Raw genomic sequence first — 25,305 nt, 5'->3', positions numbered from 1 at the left:
ATACTAACAATGAAAAAACAGAAAGAGAAATTAAGGAAACAATACCATTCACCATTGCAACAAAAAGAATAAAATACTTAGGAGTATATCTACCTAAAGAAACAAAGGACCTATACATAGAAAACTATAAAACACTGATGAAAGAAATCAAAGAGGACACAAACAGATGGAGAAACATACCGTGTTCATGGATTGGAAGAATCAATATTGTCAAAATGGCTATTCTACCCAAAGCAGTCTATAGATTCAATGCAATCCCTATCAAGCTACCAACGGTATTTTTCACAGAACTAGACCAAAGAATTTCACAATTTGTATGGAAATACAAAAAACCTCGAATAGCCAAAATAATCTTGAGAAAGAAGAATGGAACTGGAGGAATCAACCTGCCTGACTTCAGACTCTACTACAAAGCCACAGTCATCAAGACAGTATGGTATGTCTATGTTTCTGAACTTAACATGGTCTTTCTTCTCAATGGTCTATCATATGTAACTTAGCTTCTTGACAATTTCCACTATAGCTATTACATAGTAATGAATTTAAGACTTAGGTTGGTGAGATATGATTTGTTCTATTTAATAGTTAGCCTTGAATAACTGACATCTCTTAGGTAGTTTGAATTACTCATGACTTAGCCTCAATCATTCATGCTACTGTATAGTGGTGTGACCTGAGTTTTGTTACGTTTAAGGGATATGTAAGAGGGTTATGACTCATTCAGCTAGGAATGGGAGGTTATGAAACTGTGACCTTCTACTTCCTTTGCTGTTTTTCCTAAGCCAATGACAGTACAGGCAGAGTTATTAGTAACAGGAAAAGACACTTCCATTCATTTTTTTCCTTTTGAGACTCTGCCTTTCCCATTAGATTGAGTGGTGATACTACTGGAATCTGATAATTCACCTGAAATAAGCACTTCTGGGCTCTACAAATACAAGCAATTGCACTCAATACATTGGGTTGGCCAAAAAGTTCATTTGGGTTTAGTGTACCATTGTATTGAAAACCCAAACAAACATTTTGGCCTACCCAATAAATATCCCTGACCATCCCTTCAGTGTTTCTCAAAATATAGCATCTAAGAATATTTCCACATGACAGAAAACTCTATAAACCACCCGACTCATCCTGCTCTGAGCCACTTTACATAAGCCAGAAGAAAGGAGAAGAGTACTCCTAATGGAAGAGATGACACGATGATGCTATTTTAACTTGAAAGTTAAGTGAATTATTTATATTTGATTAATGTAGACTCTATCATCAAAAATAATATAAGAGACCTACTGTACACTACCAGGAGGTAGTTATTACCCTCTTTTTTTTTCCTTTACAAATTCTAGATGAACTAGTTCATGTGAATTTGGATAAAACACCTATTCTAGTTCAAAGCATAATATAAAATGATTATTACTTTTTTCTGCCAGGCCTAAGGAAAATACTTCAGCAATAGTTCTGTTTTCCACAAAATTAAATGACGAAATGGTCTGGCCCATTTTCTCTCTGTTTTAAAATCCATGGTACCATTGATACATGGTTTTAAAACATTCTTCCAAAGACCCAGTAGATTAAATCATTTTTATGTCCCCTAAATACTGTCCTTTTTTGAAGATTTCTTGAGAAAAGTGTGGCATATATCCAAAATCACATTCTTTTTTCCCATATTTAAATTTTTTCCTTACAAGTTAGTGGAAAGGAAAAGTGGTCTGTTTTCACACTCAATAAATAAGAAAGAAGGTGTAGACAGCTTTTATCTAGGGCATTTTTAAGTCATTGAGAGAATATTTTCAAGTATTAGCTGCTTTTTGAAATTATTGGCAGAATTCTCTTAACCCACTTTAACATAAAATGGTTGAAGATGAAAAGATTTTTTATTGGCTACATAAAAGAAAGCACCATGGTTTTTGCATTATTGCATAAATCTAAGAGATTATGCATATGTAAGAAGGACAAGACAAAGCTGAATGCTAAATGCCAACTTCAATGAGAGGTTCTGTATTTGACACTTAGCATAATGGGGTTTGGTTCCACACGGAGAAAACACTAAATATTTACATCCCAGGACACGTTTCTCTGGCGAAGCTTCTTGTCCTAGATGACTTTCCCAGCTACACACCAATAGCCCTTTTTTTTTTAAACACACTCCCTTTTTATACTTGGATTTTCTCCCTAATACTTCATGAGATTCTAAATCTTCTGGATCCAGTTCCCTTGTCCTCACTCTCCCATCTATCTCTGTGGTCTTCATGAATTCTTTCTGTTTATGGTATGGACCCTCAGGTGAATTTTCTTTTTCTACTCCAAGTATCAATAGTAAAACACAGTCACAGCCCCCCCCCCACCCATTCTTTTTTCCAGAGATCACAGATCCATCATTCAGCTCTTCTGTTGGTATCTATTTCTTATCAAGTCTCTGGATATTTTGAACCAGAGCTATGATGCATACAGCCAAAAATGTTGCACAGTACTGCAGATTTGCTGCCCAGTCCAGATCTAGCTCTCTTAAATCCATGTTCTTTTCTTTTAGGCTTGAGAGTGGTGAAGAAAGTTACTGAGATTAGTGTGTACTGTGAAGTCGGGGGAGGTTTACTTTCTTAGGCCACTTACCCTCATGCTTTGACTTTTGCCTTACTGTCATCTCCTGCCATCTTGCTTCACTTTAGAGGTAAAGGGTCAAAAAAAATCTCTTGAACATTGTCTGCATTGTGTGCCTTAGGAAGAATGCATGGCATGGTCCATGTGATGGAGGAACATTTATAAACTGTAGACTCAGATTACCATGGAAAGCATCACAGAAAAGAATGCAGTTTGAGTTTAGTCTAGAAGGATGAATTGAGTTTAGAAAAGCAGAGTGGGGAAAGGATTTCTTGCAGGGGGACCTCTGGAGGAAAGGAGAAAAAGAACAAAGCAAGCTTGTGAGGCACAGAATGAGAAGTTGGTGTCAGGAGATACTAGACAGTGAACTGGAAGAATAGAGTGACCAGCTTGAGTTCTGTGTGCTGGGCATAGTGGTTTGATTAATTCCTTGAGTGATCCATTCATTCAAGAAATGGCTTGTCATAGCTCATGGGATAAAATCCAGACCTCTTTGCTGGCATATAAGGTCTTCTGCGATGTGGTTCTGTATATCTTAAAATCCACTCCCTCAACACCATGTACCTGAAGCTCCTTCCATTTGTACTGAAGACTTTTCCAATTCTCCCAGCATGTTGTAATCCTCAAACCTCTGTGTGTCTGCACAGGCTATTTCTTGTAGAGTCCACCTGGTGAATGCCTCATTCTTCAGCCTCATTTGCAGCATTAATTTCATGGTTCCTCTGCTGCTATAGAATCCTGGGCTAATCCTGCTAAAGCAGGTATAGAAACACCATATTTTATGCTATCAGAGTACATGTTTGCTTTCTTCACTCAACTAGAAGCTTCCTGAAAGCATGGATTTGTGTCTTACTCACCATGTCACCCATATCACCTATCTGAGTCTCTACCTAACATGCAGCAAGTTCTTGACAAAAATTTGTTGAAGAAAATATTTGCTGAACATTTAATTTATACCATATGCAGTTGTTTTTTAAGAGAATCGTCTAGAAGCAGTGTGATTCCTAGATTAAATATGGTAAATGCAGAGAGACCAGTTATACGCATTTTTTGAAATAGCTCATTTGTTCAAAAAGAAAAAAAACAGTGGGGGGTAGATTCCTGGAAAATTTATAAAGAATAAAGGATAGGAGTTAATGAGTGGCTACTAGGGGCTGGGAGAGGGAAGAGTTAAAGATAATAAATATTTGAGGTAATACAACAAATATCAGGACAGTGACCCTTGGAAAAATAAGATAAACATTTTTTTTTCCCTCAATCAGATCTCCTGGTGTTAGTATTTGCCTCAGCCCACCTCTGCTCTGAAGAAGAACACACTGTTCCTGTTCAGTTAACTATAACTAGGCTCGAGATGCATGTGGTTCTGATCTTCATATCTGATCAGGAGTTAAGAAATAAAAACAGTTCAGCCACCCTGACTACAGTTTCCTATCAAGGGAAGGTGTGCGGTGCATAGGTTTTGAATATAGAAAGCTTGTTTCTGCTTTTGGGAGCTACAACTGTGAAGTGTTATACCAGGCAGATGCACTGGGGTGCGCTACGATGTAGCCGAGCCTAGCTGTGCATCACAGCTCTCAACTTTAAAACTCCAGAGAATTTGATGAGAGAGGGATCCACAGAACATGACAAATGATGAGAGTTCAAACCTTAAGAGAAAAATGGGCTTATTGGTAAGAGACCTTCTTTTTCTTTATTTACTGCTGTTCCTTATTCATTAAAATAGCAAGCCTGTTGTTTTCATATGTGGCTGGGAAACGGTGTACAGAAATCAATTTTATATGTATTGTAGAATTCAGGAGACATATTGGTAACCATGGAAAAATCATAGGAAGCATGTATAAACCTTGATTTTGGGGAAAAAAACCACTAGGGAAATTTTACTTTATTGCAGACTGTGGTGTAGATTTATTTGTATAGCTTAAATGTAATACAGGTTAAGAAATATCTATATTTTTTAAAAGTTAAAATAAAGAATAGTGACTTGTGTGAAGATACATAATTTCACTCAGTTACCAGAAGGTGGCACACCAGATTCTTCTTAAATACACGAAGGAAAGGAATAATATTAATAGGAATATAAAATAAGCTGTATTTAAAGATCCTTTAATGTATTTTTTAAGCAAAAAAGTTATATAATTGTTATTTGCTTAGTGAGGTTTATTGCTGAAATATGACAAATATGAATTTAACCCATTGTAGCTTTTTATGATTCAAAATAATTTTTATGTGTATAGTAAAAGTAGACTTTGAAATACTGTCTTGAATTTATCATTTAAAAAAATAAAATAGTTGCTACCTACCTTTTGCATAACAAATGATTAGATGTAGAATAGCATTCTGGAGAAGATTTCTGCCAAGCTCTTTTTAAAGGTACTATGAGACTGTGACTTTGATTTAGTTGTGACTTTAATAATGCAATAGTGCTTGTGAGATGACCCAGAAAAATACCAAATCTGTTCATTTTGATTAAAAAGTTAAAACAAAGGTGATGCTTAGCATGTTTACTTTCTATAAGGTAATAGCCATATAAATGAGTTAAAGGTAAATAAATTGAATTTTGTGTTAGAGCTCCTTAAACACCTGCGAGCATACTTTAATTTTTTAAGCGAGTTGACTGTTGACAGCATATACTGCAGTGCTTCTGTAGTAGTCTCTATTTTTAAAACTGCATTCCTGAGGCAGCACCAGAAGTATGTCTGCTCATCGTTGCCTTTGTATTAACCCAAAGGAGCTAGGTATATGACAGAACTTCACCAAAACAGAATCACCCGGTTAGGAGGCAATACATCTATTTATATGATTTTATTAATTACAAGCAGTATGAAAATAAGAAAATGTAGTAAATGAACCTAGAAGCACATTAGCCATCTGTTCTCTGAAAGCTTGTAATGTTTGTCATTTGCTTTTGGGTTTTAATGGCAAAACAGTATATCAGCAAAGAATTGAACTTTAGGCTTAAAAAGCTAGAAAATGACAAAGCATTCCAAGGCTGAGTATATATTTATTGGAAAAGTGTTTCCTTGTGTCCAAGTTTGTCTAGTTTAGTCTTTTAGATCAGCTGCCAATAAATGTTGTATTTAATGTCAATCTCTATTCCAGACTTTCTGAAACATTAAGAGAGCTTCTAAAAACAAATAGAATCCTATGGTTTCCTAGTTAAGGTTTTTTTTTTTTTTTTTTGAAGATAATGTACATATTTTAAAGTTGCTCTGTGTGGTCTTAACTGTTCAGAATTTATATATGATTTATTAATTTACAGCTAAAATATTTGCAGAGTATGCTTTGAAAAATTTAAAATACATCCAATAAAGCCACAATTAACCAAATTTTTTTTTTGCACTCCACTTTCAGGAGACGGAGGCAATTATCTTTAAAACAAGCCGATTTCAAGGATATATTCAAAAAGTCAACTTCAGGGTATGTGTAAGGGTCTGCATTTTCTTCTATGTTTTTTGTCAATGAGAACTTATCCTCATAAAAAAGACCCTGAGGTACTAGAAGCCATTCAGTCATCCAGGAAACTTTCAGTAACATCTAGGGTACTGTGTTTATTAAGACAAAAAATAAATTATTTTGTTAAAGAAATACCACGCATCATTGTATTGTGCTTTATATTGTCCAGTGTGCTTTCATAAACACAAGTACAGTTGGTTTTCCTAACACTGCTGTGAGTCTGGCAAGGAAAGTTGGCATCTTCCCTATTTTACAGATGAGGAAAATAACACGAGCAATTCCAAGTTTGTGGCAACAACCAGATCACAGGTGCCCAGCTCTGTCCTCTTCTGCACCCTTCCTCATCGAAAAAGTTTTAACACAAGTCCTTAACTCCTACTCTGTATTGTACAATCAGTATCAATTATACCACCCTGTTTCCTAATTCCTGTACAGTCTCCCACTTTGCATGTGTCTGTTTGTCTGCCTCCATATCTGTCAGCCAGCTGGAGACCTTGCTTTTCAGACTCTCCCAGACCTGGAAGTATCTGGAGTGTGGGAGGGCAAGATAATGGCCATGGACAGTAAGGATGGACAACTAGTGGTGAGCAGCCAAAGCTGATATGCTGAGGATGGCCCGCACTGAGACAAAAAAGAGAATCCCACTCTGACTGGGATCATCTTGCCTGGGGGTGGGCTACTTTGATCTTAAAAGCAGGATTTTTCCAAGTTTAATAGATGAGGCCTGAAAATCAGCCGGAGTGGGGTTCTGTGGTGTAATGGTTAGCCCTTTAGACTCTGAAAATCAGCTAGAGTACTTGTTTAAAATGCAAGAGTACTGCTTTTCACTTCTAGACTTGTACATTTTCTTTCTTTTTTTTTTTTTTTGAAGTCTTTATTGAATTTGTTACAATATTGCTTCTGTTTTATGTTTTGATTTTTTTTTGGCCATAAGGCATGTGGGATCTTAGTTCCCCACCCAGGGATCGAACCTGTACACCTTGCATTGGGAAGTGAAGTCTTAACCACTGGACCACCAGGAAAGTCCCTAGACTTATACATTTTCAATATTCAGCCTGCAAAGATATAGGGTTTTTCTCTTGGTATGTGTATTGGAAGGTAAAGAAAAGAGCCCCTTTTTTCTTGGAAGCATCCAAATTCTGTGTCAAGGCCCAAGGGGGTGGGAGTCAGGCAGGGGTGAAGCATGACAGCGGTTGCTTGCACACCTTGCTGTATCGTTATTAGAAGCATATTACAGTAGCTATTGTGCATCATGTTGACTGAGGCATTTTAAGTAAGCTTCTGTTCATTTTAGACTCAAAGAAGGTAAAGCAGAAAAAAAGAAAGTAAGGCAGAAACATTGCCCTCAAAAGGTGAAAAATCAGTGACTTTTGATATTTTTAAGAGAACCTATCCCAGTTGTTGTAAACTTAATTTTTTAAAACTGGCTAGAACACTAGGCTGTCTAGGATTCTGGATAGTTAAGGCTTAGTGGATGCAATATATTTATGCTAACTCACGTTTCATATGTGAATATGCAGTCAGTCCAATTAGATTTTGTGGGGTTTGTGGCCGGGGAACATGTGTTCTTTTGCATACTTGTAACACCTAGCAAAGTCATAACTTCTCAGTACTCACTGATGATTGAGCGAATTCAGCATGTACCTCTTCTGTACAGATTTTGGGCTTGGCATAGTGAGTTGATTGATTTTCGTGTTTGTGAAGTTCAAAGGGTCTATCTGACACTGGCAAGAATGACTAATATACTATAGGGGCCTCCGTCCAAACAAATGCATTTTAGTTGATAAATGCAAAAACATGATCCTAATTAATCGATTGGTTTAATTCTTGTTCCCTGTTTAGAGGATCAGTTTAAGCCCGATCTTGCTGCCTCTTCACCCTTTTTGGAATACAGTTATGTTCTATGCTGTAAAAGTCTGAGTCTCAAAGAACTGGCAATTCTGGAAATCTCTAAAGATAAATATTTTTGTTTACTGGCTAGACAGTATCATATGAATTTAAACAAAATGACCAGATCCTGTAGGGAAAGATTCATAAAAATGCTCCACAGTGTCTCCGACTTAGATCAAGCTGAATAAGGAATGAATGAATAAATATATGCTAGCTAAAGGGAAGATGTATTTTACTTAAGTGTTATGTAGCTTCAGAATTCCATGAAAAGTAACTGATTATTTAAAACACATATTTGATTTTGAAGACATGAAGTTGTTCTCAACTACTAGATGAAGTAGATGGACTTGGAAAGGCAGTCATGAACCCCCAATTTAAATTGCCTCTAGTCAAAACCTAGGGTCAGCCTAGGAGAGGAATTCTGTTTTTCATTCCCTCATATCAGAATTGCATTTACTTTAGTTAGTCATAGAATGTGAGATAAAAGAAAAGATTTTCCCCCAGTGGACAACCATTGTATCCAAGTAATGAAGCTAGACATAATTCTAAAATAATGCTGTCATTAGTTCGTAACACAGGAATACTTTATATAACATGAGTTAATGATGTATTCCATCATAGGATTTTCATTGAATTGCTAAATATGTTTTTGAGGCATAGCAAATTTTAGTTGCAGACTAGCTTCTGTAATTTAGACTTACTACCATGTATTTGAAATCTTGCAGTATAAATGTTTCTATGCCTCCCCTCCTTTCCTTTTTTTTTTTTGGAAAATTTCTTTAGGGAGTTCCCTGATGACTAGTGGTTAGGACTCTGTGCTTTCACTGCTGGGCCCTGATTCAATCCCTGAACAGGAAACTGAGATCCCACATGCCATGTGACATGGCCAAAAATTCTTTAGAATTCAAGATTATCCATGTGAAGAATTCTAAATTAGAAAATGAGAAGGATCTCAAAATTGTCGTGAAAATAGAGGTATTGAACTGATTGCTAAGTCTCTTTGATACCACCATAGTAGGCAAATACTATAGCTCTACTTTATACCTTTAAGAAAACTGTTGGGCCCCATGTGATGGCAGTGGGTCACAAGGTTCAAGTTGAAAGTTGAGCCTTTTTTGGAGTTTAAGATATTCTCATTCATTATATAGCTAATACCTTTTATTTTTAAATAATAATAGTTTATATAGATATATGTATAGGAAATTTAAAGTTTTAATGATTAGGCCTGGGAAGTGGTAAAAACAAAATTAAGTCATTTGCGTTTAAAGGGCCCTTTATCATGGAACATTTAAGCAGTGTTGTATAATCTTAATGAGTCATTAGGATTAGCTTTTCATGAAAGTGTTTGCTTGTGGCTAGCAAAATATTATTGTGATTACTCAAGTATTTGTAACCAAGATTTACAAATACTCAGAGAGAAGAGATGGAACAAGTAAGTAATCATCTAGATCTCTGCACATGTGAATATTGTAATTCTTTGGATAAAAATATAGAAATATAATTTTTTCAAGATAAAAGTATTATTTCATTAATTCTAATTGGGATATTGAAGAAAATGTTTTACTGTTTTATTCTAATGGTCTTTCAGCAACTTAAATTTTTGTAAAAATATAGGTTTTATTAAAAGCATGCATAACAGCAAATGTTGACTTTCTTTAACTGGCATGCCTTTTGAGACTGGGTATGTGATGTGCTTATTTTAAAAAGTTTTTCAACCATTGTAAATAAACATTATTAGAAATTATTTACTCTTATCAACATAGTTCAGGATTTATAAACATTAAGATTTTAATATTGTTTATTATATTGTTTTCATGGAAACCTTATAGTTTTGCTTCTATCATTGATGTCACAAAGCAATGAAACTATTTGAAAAGCTTTCTGTGCATAGAACTTTCAGTCAGTAAAGCCATGTTCTTAACTTTTCTTTCAGTAACACTACATTTTAAATGGCTTTTTATTTTGATAAGTTTGAGGCTTAATGTACAAACACATCAGAAACAATAGTTTGGCTATTTTATTTACCAAATGTAATTTAAGTAGATACTTAGGAAGTTGTTAAGAGACGACTAAACACTTAATTATTACTTGAGGTGGGAGCAGAGATTTTTCCTTAGAGCAGTCCATCATCACTATAAGTGACACCTTTATTTTATTTAAGAAAGTATGTGTTCTGGGTGACTTTCTTCAGTGTATGCTTATTTTAAACAAGTTAATGTGTATATTTAGTTTTTTTCATTTTAAGGACTTTATAGCCTAAAATTATCAAATTAGCAGATGAATATTCCTGTTACTTGAACTCTGCTTTTAGTAATAGTAGAATCAATAACACCATTTTAAAAACCTTTCAGGATATATCCTGGCTTTGGTACACAATTCTTATTTAATCACTCCTCTGCTTATGAAAACTGCTCTTTCAATTTAGTTAACAAATACTTATTGAGTGCTTTCCCACGTGCCAGGAATAGTGATCAATTGGGATTCCTTCTTGAAGGGGGAGCAGGAATTTGGGGAGGGCATCTCAGGCAGGCAAAGTGGCAAGGCTGGAGTACAGGTATGGTAACAGTGTGGCCTCTTACTGGAGCACTGGATAGATTATCCCTATTTGATGATTATAAACCATCTTTCTAAATGACAGTTTTCAAACAATTTAAAAATGGTAATGCAAAATCAGGTATATAAATAGTATGTATGTAAAAATCGTTGATTTCCACCATTACCCCTCATAATACCCCCAAACACTTTGATTTGGGTTTTAAGGCATTTTTTTAAATAGATGGGAATACTTAAGAATCACTTTAGTGTGTGCATGTCAATCCACTCCAGTATTCTTGCCTGGAGAATTCCATGGACAGAAACCTGGTGGGCTGCAGTCCGTGGGGTTGCAGAGAGTCAGACCCGACAGAGTGACTAACATAAACACACATGCATGTCAAAGATAGATAAAGACTTACTTAAGCATATGAATTTGGGAATCATATGAATGAAGAATTCAGGGGTAGCCCCCCCCCCCAAAAAAAAGCCATAAAAATAGAGATACTGCAGAAAACAAAAGGAAAAAGGAAGGGCAAGAACTTATGAATTTCCCATTCAGTGTTAATCCTTTTCTCAGCTATAGTGAGATTAAGGGTAGTCAGAATCTGTGGGTTATTGGGTCCCCAACAACTGGATCTTTCTTGATGCCTGCTCAGTCCCTTCTACTCCAGCTCCCATCTTAGCCTCACAACCTCTTTCATCTGACTCCCCGGTTATAAAAGGTACTACATAAACATGAGGAACCACTACCATTCTGGCTTTCCATTCTCCTTCCAGCCAGTCCACTACCTTCCTTGCTCTACTTTTTTCTCCTTTGTTTCCTTATCTATTGTTTCCTGTCTTATCAGCTTACCATATCCTCTTGTTGCTGACTCACCCAAAACAAACAAAGGAACAAACAAGCATTTAGTACCCTTGTTTTCCTTTGAAAATGTTCAAGATTGGAAGCGTACTTCCCTTCACATTATTTATGCCATCATGGCCTGAGGAATTCTCTGTGCATATATACACACCTGTGTGTGAGTGTGTGCCTGCACACCAAGTGTTTTTCTACTTGTTCGTATTGTGAAGGAGATAGGTATTATAGTAATCCAAGGCATAGTCATAGTTACAATAATCCATGTAAATTCTTTGTGGGAATTAAGGGTCCACACAGTTCTGTTAAGGAAATTAATCTGTGAGAACGTGCTTATAAAAGATGAAACAATGACTTTCAAAAGTAACTATCTTTGAGAAATGTCTGGGATTTTCCATTTTGATCTTAGCAAGGTTACATATGTGAGTATCTCATAAGAAATGTTTAACATATTTGATATTCAATTTCCTGAAACAAAGAGGAAACATACACATAAGTATGTATAGCTATTCATGTGAACAGCTCTATTTCCTATGAGAAGCCCTGAATGTATTAAGAATTTTGTTCTGTTGTCCAGAACAACACAAAACTTTTTGTGTATTTAAAGGGTTTAACAGTCTTGCTTGGTTGCCATCCAAGTACCTTTACTGATTGGTAGAACATAAGCAAAGCACACAATTGGGCATGATCTACAGTCTTGTCTGTGCAACAGGGGTAACATGGATGTCCCAGATTAGTCTGAAGGGACATTGTCAAGATTACACAGTGCCTGCTCACACAAATGATGGTTAGTGCTATTATTCTTCAGTTGTAACTATCACAGGACTAACTAAAACTTGCAAGAAAAAGGTAGGTTAATTCTTAGGGAATATTGGGAGAATATGGAGAAAGAGGTCAGATACGTGACATATTAGTCAATTCATTTCGCAAAGTGGTGGTACTAGAGACAAACTGTTGCAGTCAATAAGCAAATTAAACTTTCATATGAAGTTATTTAGAAACATTGACAGTGAGAAAAAATTAGACTCTTGGCTGTATATTTCACTTTTCTCTCACACTACGACTGGCTTAATTTTTACTTACCTTTTTCTTCTTGATCATTCTTTTTCTTTTTTTGACCACATGGCATGTGGGATCTTAGTTCCCTGACCAGAAATCAAACCTACGTCCGTCCCCTTGCTTTGAAAGTGCAGAGTCTTAACCACTGGACTACCAGGGAAATGCCTCTCTCATCATTCTTAAATGATGTCTGGAATTAAGATTTTGGAAGTGATCTTTCTGCACACTTCTGTATTTTGGGTGTTCCTTTCCCATGCCTGTCTTTTGAGTATACATATAATTGGAGGAATGAATGATTATTTTGTAGTTCTTATTTCTTTTGAATACATTGAGACATTTGTAGAATGTGATTCACTTCATATGGAAGCAAACATCTTCTGGAACAGCCTCACTGAGAAGGAAAGACAGTCGGGATTCTAGAGCAGGAGTCCTAGACTAGGAGTTGGAATTTGGTTTCTGGTTCCAGTTCTGCTATTAGCCGGTAGTGTGACTAGTTAACTTCTCTGAGTTTCAGTTTTTTTCGTCTATACAATGAGGGTCCTGAGCAAGATGATTTGTAAAAATTCTACAAATCTCTTTCTACTTTGGGAACCAGGGAATTCCATGTTGTGAGATCTGGCCAAGAATGACTCGTTTTGTGGCCTTGGCCAAGTCCCAGCATTGTCCTTTGTTTGTTACATCTCTGAAATATGCATTTCACAGGTATTTTTAAATGATTAATGTTCATACAATGCTTTGAAGAGCCTTTATGCATGCTGTCTTTCTATCCCGTTTATGCAGTTGTCCATAATAGAAACCAAGTGTTCTATAAATGAAATCAGTGTTTCCTGTGATGTGAACTAGGGCTTTTGACATTTCCCAGTGTAAATATTAAAGTAGTGGTACCACTGAGCCTGCATAAAATTATATTTCAAATATATGTTTAATCATTTTCTTCCTTTCATTCTGTAGGTGAAAACATTTTTAGTTCTGGAATGTAAAGGTAATTACACTCCATAGCTGCTACTAGACTCGTTGTCAGGGTAGTAAAATCTGATTAATTTGGACTCTGCTAATTTGTAATTGAGGTGATTTTACCTGGCTGAAGTTTATTTCTAAATGACGTATGAGAAATGGTGTTATTAAGCATTTTAATAGGGTGAAGTATATTTCAGGGACTATATTTCTACTTAAAGGAATTATTTTTAAGCCTTTGGCATATTAGTTGTTTGTTCATGAGAGATAATTATAAATGACTTCCAGCAATTTATTAAAGCAAAAAAAAAACTGAGTATAAATAAATTCTCATCATCAGATACAATGCTTTTAGGGTTTGGGATCTTTAAGAGTGCTGAGGGTAGGTGGAGGAAAGCAGTCTTACTTTGTTTTCACCTTGAACAAATATTACAAGTGTTGGAGTGCTGTAAAAACAGGTTTTAAACATTAAGTATAAGAGAAATCTAGACTGAAAATTGACATAGATGATTTGGTGGTATTGGTTGATTTCTTTGAAGCTGAATGAGATTAGACCAATATATTGGTTTTTGAATCAGCTGATTGTTCATAGCACAATAGTAACTTGAGAACCTTTGCAATAAAGTGATCTTCACCTGTGTGGGGAGGTTACCCTCTTGGAAATTTGGAAAACTCTATATTCACCCTATTTCCCCCTTATAAATATTTAAGTAGTCTTTACAGATAAAGACTCAAAACCTATCCTGGTTTTACAGACATTTGGGGGTCTTTGTTCTCAGAAGGAGAAGTTACATTTGCAATTACAACTTTGTAATATTTTAATAAGCTGGAAAGTGATTGCATTTCCTCTCTAAAATCTAAATCGTCTCCATACAGCTAATTTGTAATTGTTTTATGTTTTATATTTTTTAATGTTTGAAAATGCTCCAGGATTTTGGAATGAGACATTCCAAACTTGCTTGATGAGTACGTGTGTGTGTGTGTGTGCGTGCACGCGTGCACATGTGTTGTGTGATTTTCTTCTTGGTGTTTCCAACAAATTACCACTGCCAGTTGTACCTGGAACCTTTTTGCTTCTTAACTGTTAAGAATTATTACACAAATCCTAATATATTGACTATAGTTTTTAGTAGTAGTGGCACTTTTTGAAAACTTTTAAAATATATTTTGGTCACTAAGATATTGATAAATACTCCTTTCTCTGATTTTTTTTGAAGATTTCTGTGAGACAGTTTTGTGTGGGGGTACTAAAGAACTGGAAATATCATTTAACCCTTTAAGTTGCTTGACTGAGTTTTTGCTCAATGTTTGTGTTTGGTAGATTGAATAAAAATTATTTGTGAGCTAGTGATAGCTGAGACCTATTTAGTATTTAATAAAGTGTATGCAATACTGGTCAATGTTTCAAAATAAGCTTCCTCTCCAAAGCTGTATATCTGTGAATGTATATACTGCATATACATATATGTTGGATTTCATCAGAAAATACACTTTTGAATATTAATGTGTATCTTAAAGGTACTTGTGATTACCTTAGGTGATTTCATGCTCTATTTCTGGTATATTAAATTACATATTTTGAAATTCTTGAAAGTAGTGTCTTTCTTGTATAAATCTGTGCTTTTTGAATACAAATGAGAAAGATTCTTAGGGGACTGAATCTCAATCTTTCCAAAACTAGGAATAATTTGGAAAGACCGTATAAAAGCCAGCTACTTAAATTGGAAGTACAAGCTTATTGTTTGAATGTTAACTTGAAAGTAGATGTGAGCTTTTTGTCACTGCAGTGAGTTTTTTAAAAAGGTAATGGCTTTCATGTCAATGGCAGTCTGCCTTTATTAAGGTTGCATTGATGAAGATGGATAATTTGGTTTTTAGGTAGAAATGGGAGGGTGCTCTGAGGTTAGATATTTAGTGATGGCGACTTGCCTACATCAGAAGTAAAAATCTTCATCCTGAAAATAAAGAGTTCGGCATAATACCTCTTTATCCTATTTTCACTTCTTTGAACTCTGTAGAGAATGTGTGAGTTTGGTGCTTTAAACAGAAACTTGAAACACCCAGTCGCTCTCTGGGCATTTACAATGCTATTTTCTGGCAGTATTTTAAAACAATATAGATGAAGCCTCTGCTGTTACTTTCGTGAAATACGTCAAGCTGCCTTTGACAGCAGCTTTAATTTTTTAACCTCCTTGTCAATCACTAACCCCTCGAGGTTACCGGACCCCGCCGCTGAGCTTTGGAATAGTCCCTGCTGGACACCTGCTTGGTGTCTCTCCTCTAGGCAATTTGTGAGCTGTTTGGGGGCGGGGGAGTCGTGAAGGGGGGTGAAGGGGAGGGAAAGGGGGAGAGAAGAAGGGGAGGGCAGCACTGAATTAGATTGTTGATAGCGTCCCTCCAGAGGACTGCTATTAAGAGCACGCTATTCTGTACTTCTCTGCTGCAGAAGACAGAGTGGTATTCGTGTTAGCACACAGCATGTTGTAAATGTATGAGATTTTTGCTCATCCCGGCGTGGAATTCAGAATAGGGAAAAGAGAGCAACTTGCATGAGAAGCTACTGGAAGAGCGTGCAGAGTTTTGCAGCAGTTGATATTTGTTCTTACATTTTTTCCTTCTTCTAACTGGAAAACTGAGAGACTGGCATTTTTTAAACGGGCTCTTCCCATAATGGCATTCTTGTATTGTGTGGCTAGAGCTTGCAGAGGAGGAAAGCAGGCTGCCGAATTTAGTCACTGATCTCTGTTAGCTGTGGCCTAAGGCTATGCTGAGGTTTATATCCCATTTGTATTGTTGCAGCTCAAAAGAAGAATGTTCAGAGGATGACAAGTGTATTCTGAGTAGGTATGTTGTTTCATTTTCGTATGAAACCCGTCTATTTTCTTTTTCCTGCTACTATTGGTCAGAAATTAGGTTAATAGGTGCAGAATATAGTGCCGTGCTGCAGTATCCCTGTTAAGGTGGAACAATGGTCATGCAAGCTGAAAATAAAACCAAAAAAAGAAAAAAGCCAAACCCTAGCCGCTTTTATTAAATAAAGCTGCATTGTGTGGTATGCACAGTGCAGTCTTTTCACAAAAAAAATATATATATATATACTGCAGTCAACGCTTTCCTAACGAGGTGGCACTATTGTGGAGTTTGAACGGTAGAATCATCATATGGCTTTAGGGGACAGGAGGATTTAAAGGAGGTGCCTTGCAGCCCTATTTTACAGATTGGAAGCATCGGTTTCAGGGCACTGGCAGGATCGTTGGCTTGTTCTCCGAGGCAGCCACTGCTGTGTCAGTACAGTGTGGAATGGAAGTCCTAGTTGGTAGTCTGTTATGGAAACGCTGTTTACTGTTATTGTAGTACCGTGGTGACAACATGCCATTGAAATGGAAAACGAGCTCTCCTGCTATCTGGAAATTCCCAGTTCCTGTGCTTAAAACATCCAGGTCAACTCCACTTTCTCCAGCATACATGTAAGTGAGAGAAAATAGGATATTAAAGTGGGATTTCATTCATGAATCAGCCTTGTGGCAAAAGGGGGTAAACATCCCAAACAGCAACATCCAAAACCCCACAAGATGAGAAGTCTCGACCTTGCTGACATTTAACTATATTGGCATGTCCACATTTTACCATTGTTTTGTTTTTCTGGGAGTTTATGTTTATTTTCATTTAAAGTGCTTCATGGTAATGTAATTACTAAGATGAGAGTCTAAAGGTATAGCTAAGAAAATGCATAAGGATAAACTTTTGCATTGGTTGGATTTTTTGAATTTTGGTTTATCTGTCATACTCAAGATGACTTCTTTTTTGTAATGGCACAAAAACTACTGATGATTGATTGTGTTTATTAAATATGGAAATGCTTTCTATAATTTTTTGATGAATTGGTAACTTTCAGAATTAACACATTGATCAGAAAAATGAGACTTTTAATCAGGACTTTTATACTTGAGTTGTGTATGAATATTAACAAGTTTGATATTTTGTCTTCTTCAGTTTTATAATTTGAGTTCTGAAGTGTAAGTTTTGAATTTGTGCAAAATTATAGTTCTGTGAGTAGCTATTTATATACATGGAGTTGAAAATTATATTATACAAATGTCTATTTTAGAAATTTAAGTAAATATACACTGAAATATTTGGGGGAAATCTTTCTAGAATTTTTGAAAATCTTTTTAAACTCGCACAGGGTTGCTTTAAAAACAAATTCTAGGAGATATAGTAAATTAGAATATTGCCTGTGGTCTTTTTTTTATGGAGAAGGAGTGAGGGAAAGCTGGACTTTTTAAAAAAAAATTAATTGTATGAGAAAAGCTTTTGAATGAAAGCCTGTTGTAACTGTAAGTGTTCCCTTTAAAATATTTTTCAGTAGGACAGATGTGGAAAATTCCTCCCACTTTGACGTTTATTGTGTGTTAGAAATCTGGTGAGTTGCCATTTTACTACTTAGTTTTTGCTTTATATGAGGAGCGGATGCACAGGGGTATCTGTCTGGTTCTTTGAAAGGCTTGCAACTGCTGAAGAGGTGTGCTTGTGCTCTCAGTCCGAAAGAAGCAATTCCCAGGAACGTGAGGGAAAATGACATTTCAGTTAAATCCTGTTCTCATTTTTCAGATTATTTTGTATATTCCTTCTTAGAGATGCTTCAGGTTATTCTATCTGGGTGTTAAATTCTGTTTCCTATAAAGTTAAAATTTTAAATTATGTTTCTAAAAGAAAAAAGGAAAAAATCAGCTCTATTTGTCTCTCAAAAGCTGTATTTGTTAAAAGTGCAAATTAATGGAGGTGACAGGTTAATGGTGCTCCTTCAAATAATTTGAGAAAATGAGATGTGCCTATTGACTTTATGTATCTTAGCTGGTGAGAAATGACCAAAGATTTACCAAAAGCAACTTTATCATCAAAATAAAACACAACAAAACATACACACCCAAGGAAAGTAAAGTCAGTAGGTTATAATTAATAATGGTCACTAATGATTCTAAGTATTCTTACTGCATTTTACTGTCCAAAAGATCCAATATGCAGCCCCTATTGCAGCTGAATTGTGAGTTTTTAGAGATGGTTAAAATATACTTATATTTTATCAATCCATACTAGCCACAAGCTCAGATACAGCTTAATACAGCATCTTTAATGAATCACTTTCTTCCTTTTAAGTCCTCACCTCTTTGACCTGATGATATGAGTGAGTTGATTTAGATGATAGAAGCCAGAAAATATAGATCTTGCATGTTGGCTCTGATTGTTGGTAGTATACATATGTAGAATGGAAAAGGGTATTTGAGGAGCTAGTGCTAGCCTGGACTGTTTTGGTATTGTGACAGTCTGTATTATTAAATTGGCCTTAACTTATTTTTATAAATAAATTAATAGGTTACAATATTATATAAATATACAGAGAAAATATGTTAAATATAGGAAAAGAAGACTAGCTTGGGGAGTTTAAATCAGTGTTTTAAATAAATTGTTCATTTCCTTGTTGGATCAGAAATAAAGATACCATGTTTAACATGTTGTTCTCATCGGGGTTTCCTTATATTCCATAACACTTCTACACATAAATGATATTTAAATTGAGCATAGTTTTCACTCAGAAATTATAAAGACTAATTTAGAATACTAGGTCAAGTAACATTGTGCTTGCTTCCAGAATTGGTTGGGCTGGCAAACACAGATTATAGATTAGATGGTTAGTTGTGTCTTTTAGGTCTAAAGTCTTTGCATTGATTTGAAGTAGCTAAATTCTGACTCTTTAATAGACAGTGATGTTCAGAATTTACCTGTAAAATTATGTATAAACATTAAAACTACTATCTTGAATATAGAATTCTTCACAGTTAGTATAAGCATCTTTTGGTGTATTTGCTTGTGTAGCATCAGTATTGGTTTTTAAACCTTTATCATTATTTACTGTGATTTGTCAAATACATATTACATGATTTTCATTGATGACTTGGGTACTTTTTCAAAGACTGAAATTTCAATATAAAATATTTTTGCTTGTAGTAAAAGTGTGTTGTAGTAATGGAGCAAATATGGAGAAAATATAAAGACTCCTCATGGTCTCTTTCTCAACTCAGCGTAGGTGCTGCTGACTTGAACTCTTGCATTGGTGTTATTGATAGGCCAATGCTGTTAGCCACTAGTAAAAGCTACAATAGAGAATGTTTTACTTACTGCAAACGTTGAATAGAAAAGCTCCCTTCTTCCCCTTGTGGATTTAAAGTCCAAGTTGGCTTGCTTGCTGCTTGTTTAGAACCTGAATGAGAATTAAAACCTTTCCATATTTTCAAGACTTATTGACGATAAAGACAATGTTTATGATAATATGAAGGAAATAGTTTTTTATATAGTACAAAGTGCTTTTCAAATTGTGTTACAATATGACTCCGGTAAAGTGGAGTACCTTAAAGATGAAAGATTTGGGGAAATTATCCGGAAAATAATCCTTTGGCCTCCAGATAGCTTGATTTTACTTAGTCTTTATTGGATAGATAGTCTTCTTTCAGCTTCCGTTTTGAACACTTGCAAGGGCGGTGTGCTATCCAGGTGGAATTCTGAAGGGACTGTCTTGCTCGAAATCTGAGTGATGTGTTTGTGTTCCACTCTGTTTAACAGAAGGTTGAAGTTCAACCTTAGCCTGAAGGAGGATCTCCTGGTCAGTGTAAACTGAATTAGTAAAGACTCTGCTCCTGACAGGTGTGAACCATATAAATTAACCTGTCATTTTGCCTAAATTAATAAAGCTGAAAGGGCAGTCAGTTCTAAGTGGTTTTCTGGTATTTGGTATTCACTGTTTTCAAATAGCAAATGGTTCCTTCAGGCTGATGTTATAGGGTTAATGTATTATTAGATTCCAAGGACACACAGAAATAGAACAAAATTAGCATTAGCTATCTTTTTATCTTTTCTTTAGCAGCACTAAGTCTTGCTAATAATGGTGTGGCAGTAAGGAGGAAGACAATGGGTAAGAATTAACCAGCACAATGTAACAGTGAATCCTAGCAAGCCAAACAATGGGTGTAGAATGAGTGTTAGTGAATGAGACTTTTCCTCTCTTAGCCAATGCACTTGTATTCAGTTAGTGTTCTGTTTACGATTATTTTGTTTACTATATAAAATATATTTTAGAGTAAAATATCAGTAACACTGACTTTCATAGCAATCATTTTCTATCATTTTATCTTTAAAATTCAGTATCCAGATTTCCCTAGAAAAGATGGTACTTTACTTGACAATAATTTGTCTAGATTCTTTCATACTATATGAATATTCTTTGTTTGTGGATGACTCACAGGACAGGGAAAATTAAAATATGCATTTTCTAAATTTGACATGTTTTTTATCCCCTAAGATTGTCTCTTTTTTTCATTCTAGTGAATAAAATACAACCTCAAAAATAAAATAAAACAAACCATAGAAATCTTTTTTATCTAGCCACATACTTCCCAAATTGCTATTCTCAAATTAGAAAAGAAAATAAGTATTTTCACAATTACCATATACATAAACTTTTGTTTGTGTCTGCTTAGTTTGTTTTTTACTGCATATGCTCCATCTAATAAAATTATGTGGAGAAATAACAAACAACACCTCAGAGCAATGTAATGCTCATGTGTAACTTTTGTATTAGTAGCATGTTTCTTGAGAATTTCCATTGTCTGAGCTAGCAGAAGGGGTAGCTTAACACTTGCCAATGGCAAATCATTGAGATAAAAGTGACCTCAGGTGTCATTTAGAGAATCTAAACCCCCTTTAAAGCAAGAATCCTTCCTGTGACACCTCTGAGAGATGCTGATACACATTCTCCTTGATCGCTGTCAGTGACAGAGAGCCCACTACCTCATCCAGGTAGCACCTTTCATTCGTGAACAGCTCTTCCTTGCATTGAGCAAAATCAATTCCTCCTCTTTTATCTCCTCTTCCTAGTGTGGCCTTTTAGAGCTATGGAGAAAAATATTATTTTTTCCATAACATATAAGCCTGGAAATGTTCTTTCTTTAACCATTACTCATGTGACAGGTTTTCCAGACTCTTCGCTCTGCTGGTTGTCCCTCACCCAATAGTTTTTTTATGTTAGTCTTTATACAAGATATTGATTACTCCATCCGAATGAGATGCTCCCCGTGTGGTCTGACTAAAGGAAGACACCTGTCGCCTTTCATACTGGCTTGATGCTTATCTTAAAGAGCCTGGGATTATATTATTTTTTAATCATAGCATTCACCCTGAACCATAGTTATTAATCAGAGTTTGCAAACTTCTTTTCAGAGTTTACAATGGGTCAGCAATTATTCTCTTGGCTACTTCGAGAAAGTCTGGCATGCGCAAATGAAATTAAAATTTAGTTCTAAAGCCCACTGTTTGTATCTTTAAAAAATTTTTTTTAATTTTGTTTTTAAGCCCATTGTATGTGTCTTTTGGGGGCTTCCCCTGTTGCTCATTGGTAAAAAATCTGCCTCAAATGCAGGAGCTGTGAGAGACTCAGGTTTGATCCCTGGGTCAGGAAGATCCCATGGAGGAGGGAATGGCAGCCCATTCCAGTAATCTTGCCTGAAAACTCCCATGGACAGAAGAGCCTAGTGGGCTACACTCCATGGGGTCCTAAAGAGTCTGACATGACTGAGTGCTGAGCATGTATGTGTCTTTAAAAGGATCTCTTAAAAGTTATTTAATGTAACTGAAGACTATTAGACACAAGAAACTTGCAAGACAGAAAGCTAGTATTTCTGATGCTTTCAGAAATTTCCAAGAATTTTACTTGTCAATAATTTATCTAGATTCCTTGTATTTTATGTCTAAATAAATGAGCGTTACCTCCAAGTACTGCTCAAAACATTTCCCCAGAGGGAAGAGAGGTGGAAATGCAGATCTTTTATAATCATGGGAAGTCTGAAGTTACTAAGAATTCTAGACATTCTGCTTGAAATTTAGAATATTTAGATGAGACCTAAATAGGGCCAAGTTAGGGGGAAGGAAAAAAAAAGAACTGATAGGCAAGTATTTTATTTGTATTAATGGCTTTATTACTTCTGGTGAAAAGTCAAGAATTACAAGCACTGTACATGCTGATATTTTAAATTGAAAAAGCAACCACAGTGTATTGCTTTTATTTCCTCAAGGCTGAGAATGAGGTGGTATAAATGTGAGATTCTTGGGCATAACTACATAAAGAAGTTACTGAGCAATCTACTTTTGAAAGAGCTCAGTTCTTTTTCAATCACCTGTATATTGAGTTTATGATATTCAGAAATTATTCACTGCCTGGTATGTGTCAGGCATAACTCTGCTGGATATTATGGATATAGTCCTTGCAGTTATTCAAAATGACTGTTCTTTATCTTCCATCCTATATTTATAAACAGTTAAATTGCTTAGTTTATTTTACTGCTGTGAAAATTCTAAACCAAAACAAGTTTAAATAACATTTTTGTTTACTATACTTTCAGTAATGATAATAATTTAATGACGGTAAAAATACTACAGAGGAGAAATGTGTCTGGGCTAACAGAGAAGATATGAATTGGATATAGATAACAGATTTTAAAGTGCATATTCCTATTGTGATCATTTCACAATATATACAAGTATTGAATCATTATGTAGTATACCTGGAACTAATATAATGTATGTCAGTTATACCCCAGTTTTTATTTTTTTTTATTTTTATTTTTTAAACATTTATTTTTTTATTTATTTGGCTGCATAGAGTCTTAGTTGTGGCATGTGGGATCTAGTTCCCTGACCATGGATTGAACCCAGCCCCCCTGTATCAGGAGCGCAGAGTCTTAGCCACTGCACCACCAGGGAATTCCCATATACCCCAGTTTTTAAACAAAAAAGGAAGTGCATATTCCATAAGGTGGAAAATGATGTAATTTATGTTTAAACTTGAGAGTCACCTTTTTAAACAAGAACGAAGTACCATCCTTTAAGTTGGACAGGGCTTAGGTGCACACAAGTGTATCTATCTTTACCTTACAAAGCATCAGCAATTTGATCCCAGACTATGTGATATAATCTTAGTGAAACATAAAATTATATTATGTTTCCTACTATAGTAAAATATTTTCACTGGCATGACTTACTATGCTTAGGGTATGTGTTGTTTTTACCCAATTTCATCACATTTATGGTATGGTAAGACAGGAGCATGGCCAACTTGTTGTACAATACTTTTTATATGGTTCAGTGGAGAAATGAAATATCTTTCCATGAGAACAGTGTAAATAAAAACAACTTTCAGAACTCTTGATCTACCTCTATAACAGATGTTATAAAGTTCATACGAAATGTATTTATTTCCAATTTTTAAAATGTGCTGGTTTAGCATAGATAAATGTAATACAGTTTATTGAGTTCTAATATTAGAGTACAAGCATTTTGTTAAAACTTCCCGAAGTTTGCTGTCCGGGAAGACACTCCTTTGGGCAAGGTTCCAGGTGTTCTCCTTACTTGTTGCAAGTAGTAAGTCCTTCCTTTTCCAGAAAACAACAACAACAAAAAAAAAAGCCAAGCACTTTGTCAGCTGCCTCCCAAACACTCCAGAAAGGTAAGGCTTCTCCCTGTTTTACACTACCGGCACGGTGGTTCCAAGAAGTTAATTAACTTGCTCAATGTCACACTTCAAGTAAGAGGTGAAGTGAGAATTCAAATACAGGTCTTGATTTCAATGATCTTGGCTTCTCTAATGCCTTTTTGTTTTCGTAGAGTTTTGCTACTTTCATGCCACCTCCTAATTAAGAAATATCTCACTATGATTCGAAGAACAAAGAGGTATGACAGATGAGATAGACTTTTTTGAATTGGATGGTGGTATAGGAACAAGATAGCTCTCCTTTGTGGTACAGTCAAGGGGTGAAATTACAGGAAAATACTGGGGCAATAATTTTTACTTAACTGATATGATACCGGGATTAACCTCTATTTCCTATTTCTTTTGAAGTATTATTCTACTTTCATTGGCCACGCACCTTTTTCCCCCTGGTAATTAGCTGCCATTGACAGCGCTGTAGCTATTGCACACTGGGCTAAAATCAAGGTGATGGCAGCCCTGTGTTTGCTTCTGAGGCTCTAGGGGAGCACGCATTTCCTGCTCATTTGGATCACCGACAGAATTCAGTTCTTTGCAGCTGTAGGACCACCAAGGTCCCCATCTTCTTGCTGGCTGTAATCCAATAGTTGATCTCAGCTTCTAGGGGCCGCCAGCATTCCTTGGCTTCTGGCTCCCTTCCTCCGTCTTCACTGCCAGCAATGGCAAGAATCTTTTTCACATCTCTCTCTCTCTGACCCCTCCTCCTCTGCCTTTCTCTTCCACTTTTTTTTTTTTCTCTTTTTTTTTTTTTTTCCTCTTCCACTTTTAAGGGCACGTGTGATTAGATTGGAAGATGCAGGGACTTGATTGAGATTTTTATTTAAAAACTTTAAATACTGCAGGGGATTTTTTTGTTTGTTTTGACCAGGCAGCTAGCTCGGCAGGTGAGCTCTTAGTTCCCCAACCAGGGAATCAAACCCATGCCCCCTGCCCTAGAAGAATGGAGTCTTAACCACCAGACTACCAAGTCCCATGAATATGGTATTTTAGAACAATAAAATTTTGAAAATGAAACATTACACGAATGATGTATTAAAAGTGGCGAGCTCATCTGTTGGTGGCGACTGGGCTAAACTACTGCCTTGGCCATCACTCTGTCCTTCCTTTCTCCCTCCCCCTCCTTCTTCCCCACTTGAAAGTCTCTCACTGAGGATATTTCTACAAATTCTAAATTACCTTTGTTCATTTACAACTTGCCCTGTAACATCTATTTTCACTCTTTGGGTTTTTTTTTGTTTGTTTGGTTTTAAAAATATAGTGCTTGTCACTGATCCGTGAGATCAGAACATGGCATCTTAGAAAGAGCCTAAGTATCTTATTCAGGATTCTTTGAATCCAAGAGCTGGGAGGAACCTTAGAAATCATTCTT

General features: G+C 35.8%; 1 protein-coding gene across 8 annotated transcripts in view; it reads left to right on the top strand.

Annotated features, from left to right (window-relative positions):
* The window catches only part of KLHL13 (kelch like family member 13), a 193,526-nt gene that overhangs the window by 118,993 nt on the left and 49,228 nt on the right, over positions 1 to 25,305 (top strand). Inside the window, exons 1-2 of one of the 8 annotated variants that reach the window (XM_043458167.1) lie at positions 4,176 to 4,265; positions 5,947 to 6,012. The exons of 3 other annotated variants lie outside the window; for them this stretch is intronic. In XM_043458167.1, coding sequence (XP_043314102.1) covers positions 4,225 to 4,265; positions 5,947 to 6,012 — 107 coding nt within the window. In that variant the 5' untranslated portion in view covers positions 4,176 to 4,224. Of the gene's footprint in view, positions 1 to 4,175; positions 4,266 to 5,946; positions 6,013 to 15,757; positions 16,810 to 25,305 lie in introns of those variants that run through there. 4 more of the 8 variants (XM_043458173.1, XM_043458166.1, XM_043458168.1 and 1 more) reach the window with 4 other exon arrangements.

This window comes from Cervus canadensis, chromosome X (assembly GCF_019320065.1).
Source record: "Cervus canadensis isolate Bull #8, Minnesota chromosome X, ASM1932006v1, whole genome shotgun sequence".
Classification (NCBI taxonomy): Eukaryota; Metazoa; Chordata; class Mammalia; order Artiodactyla; family Cervidae; genus Cervus; species Cervus canadensis.
This window is presented reverse-complemented; position numbering and strand designations above follow the sequence as displayed.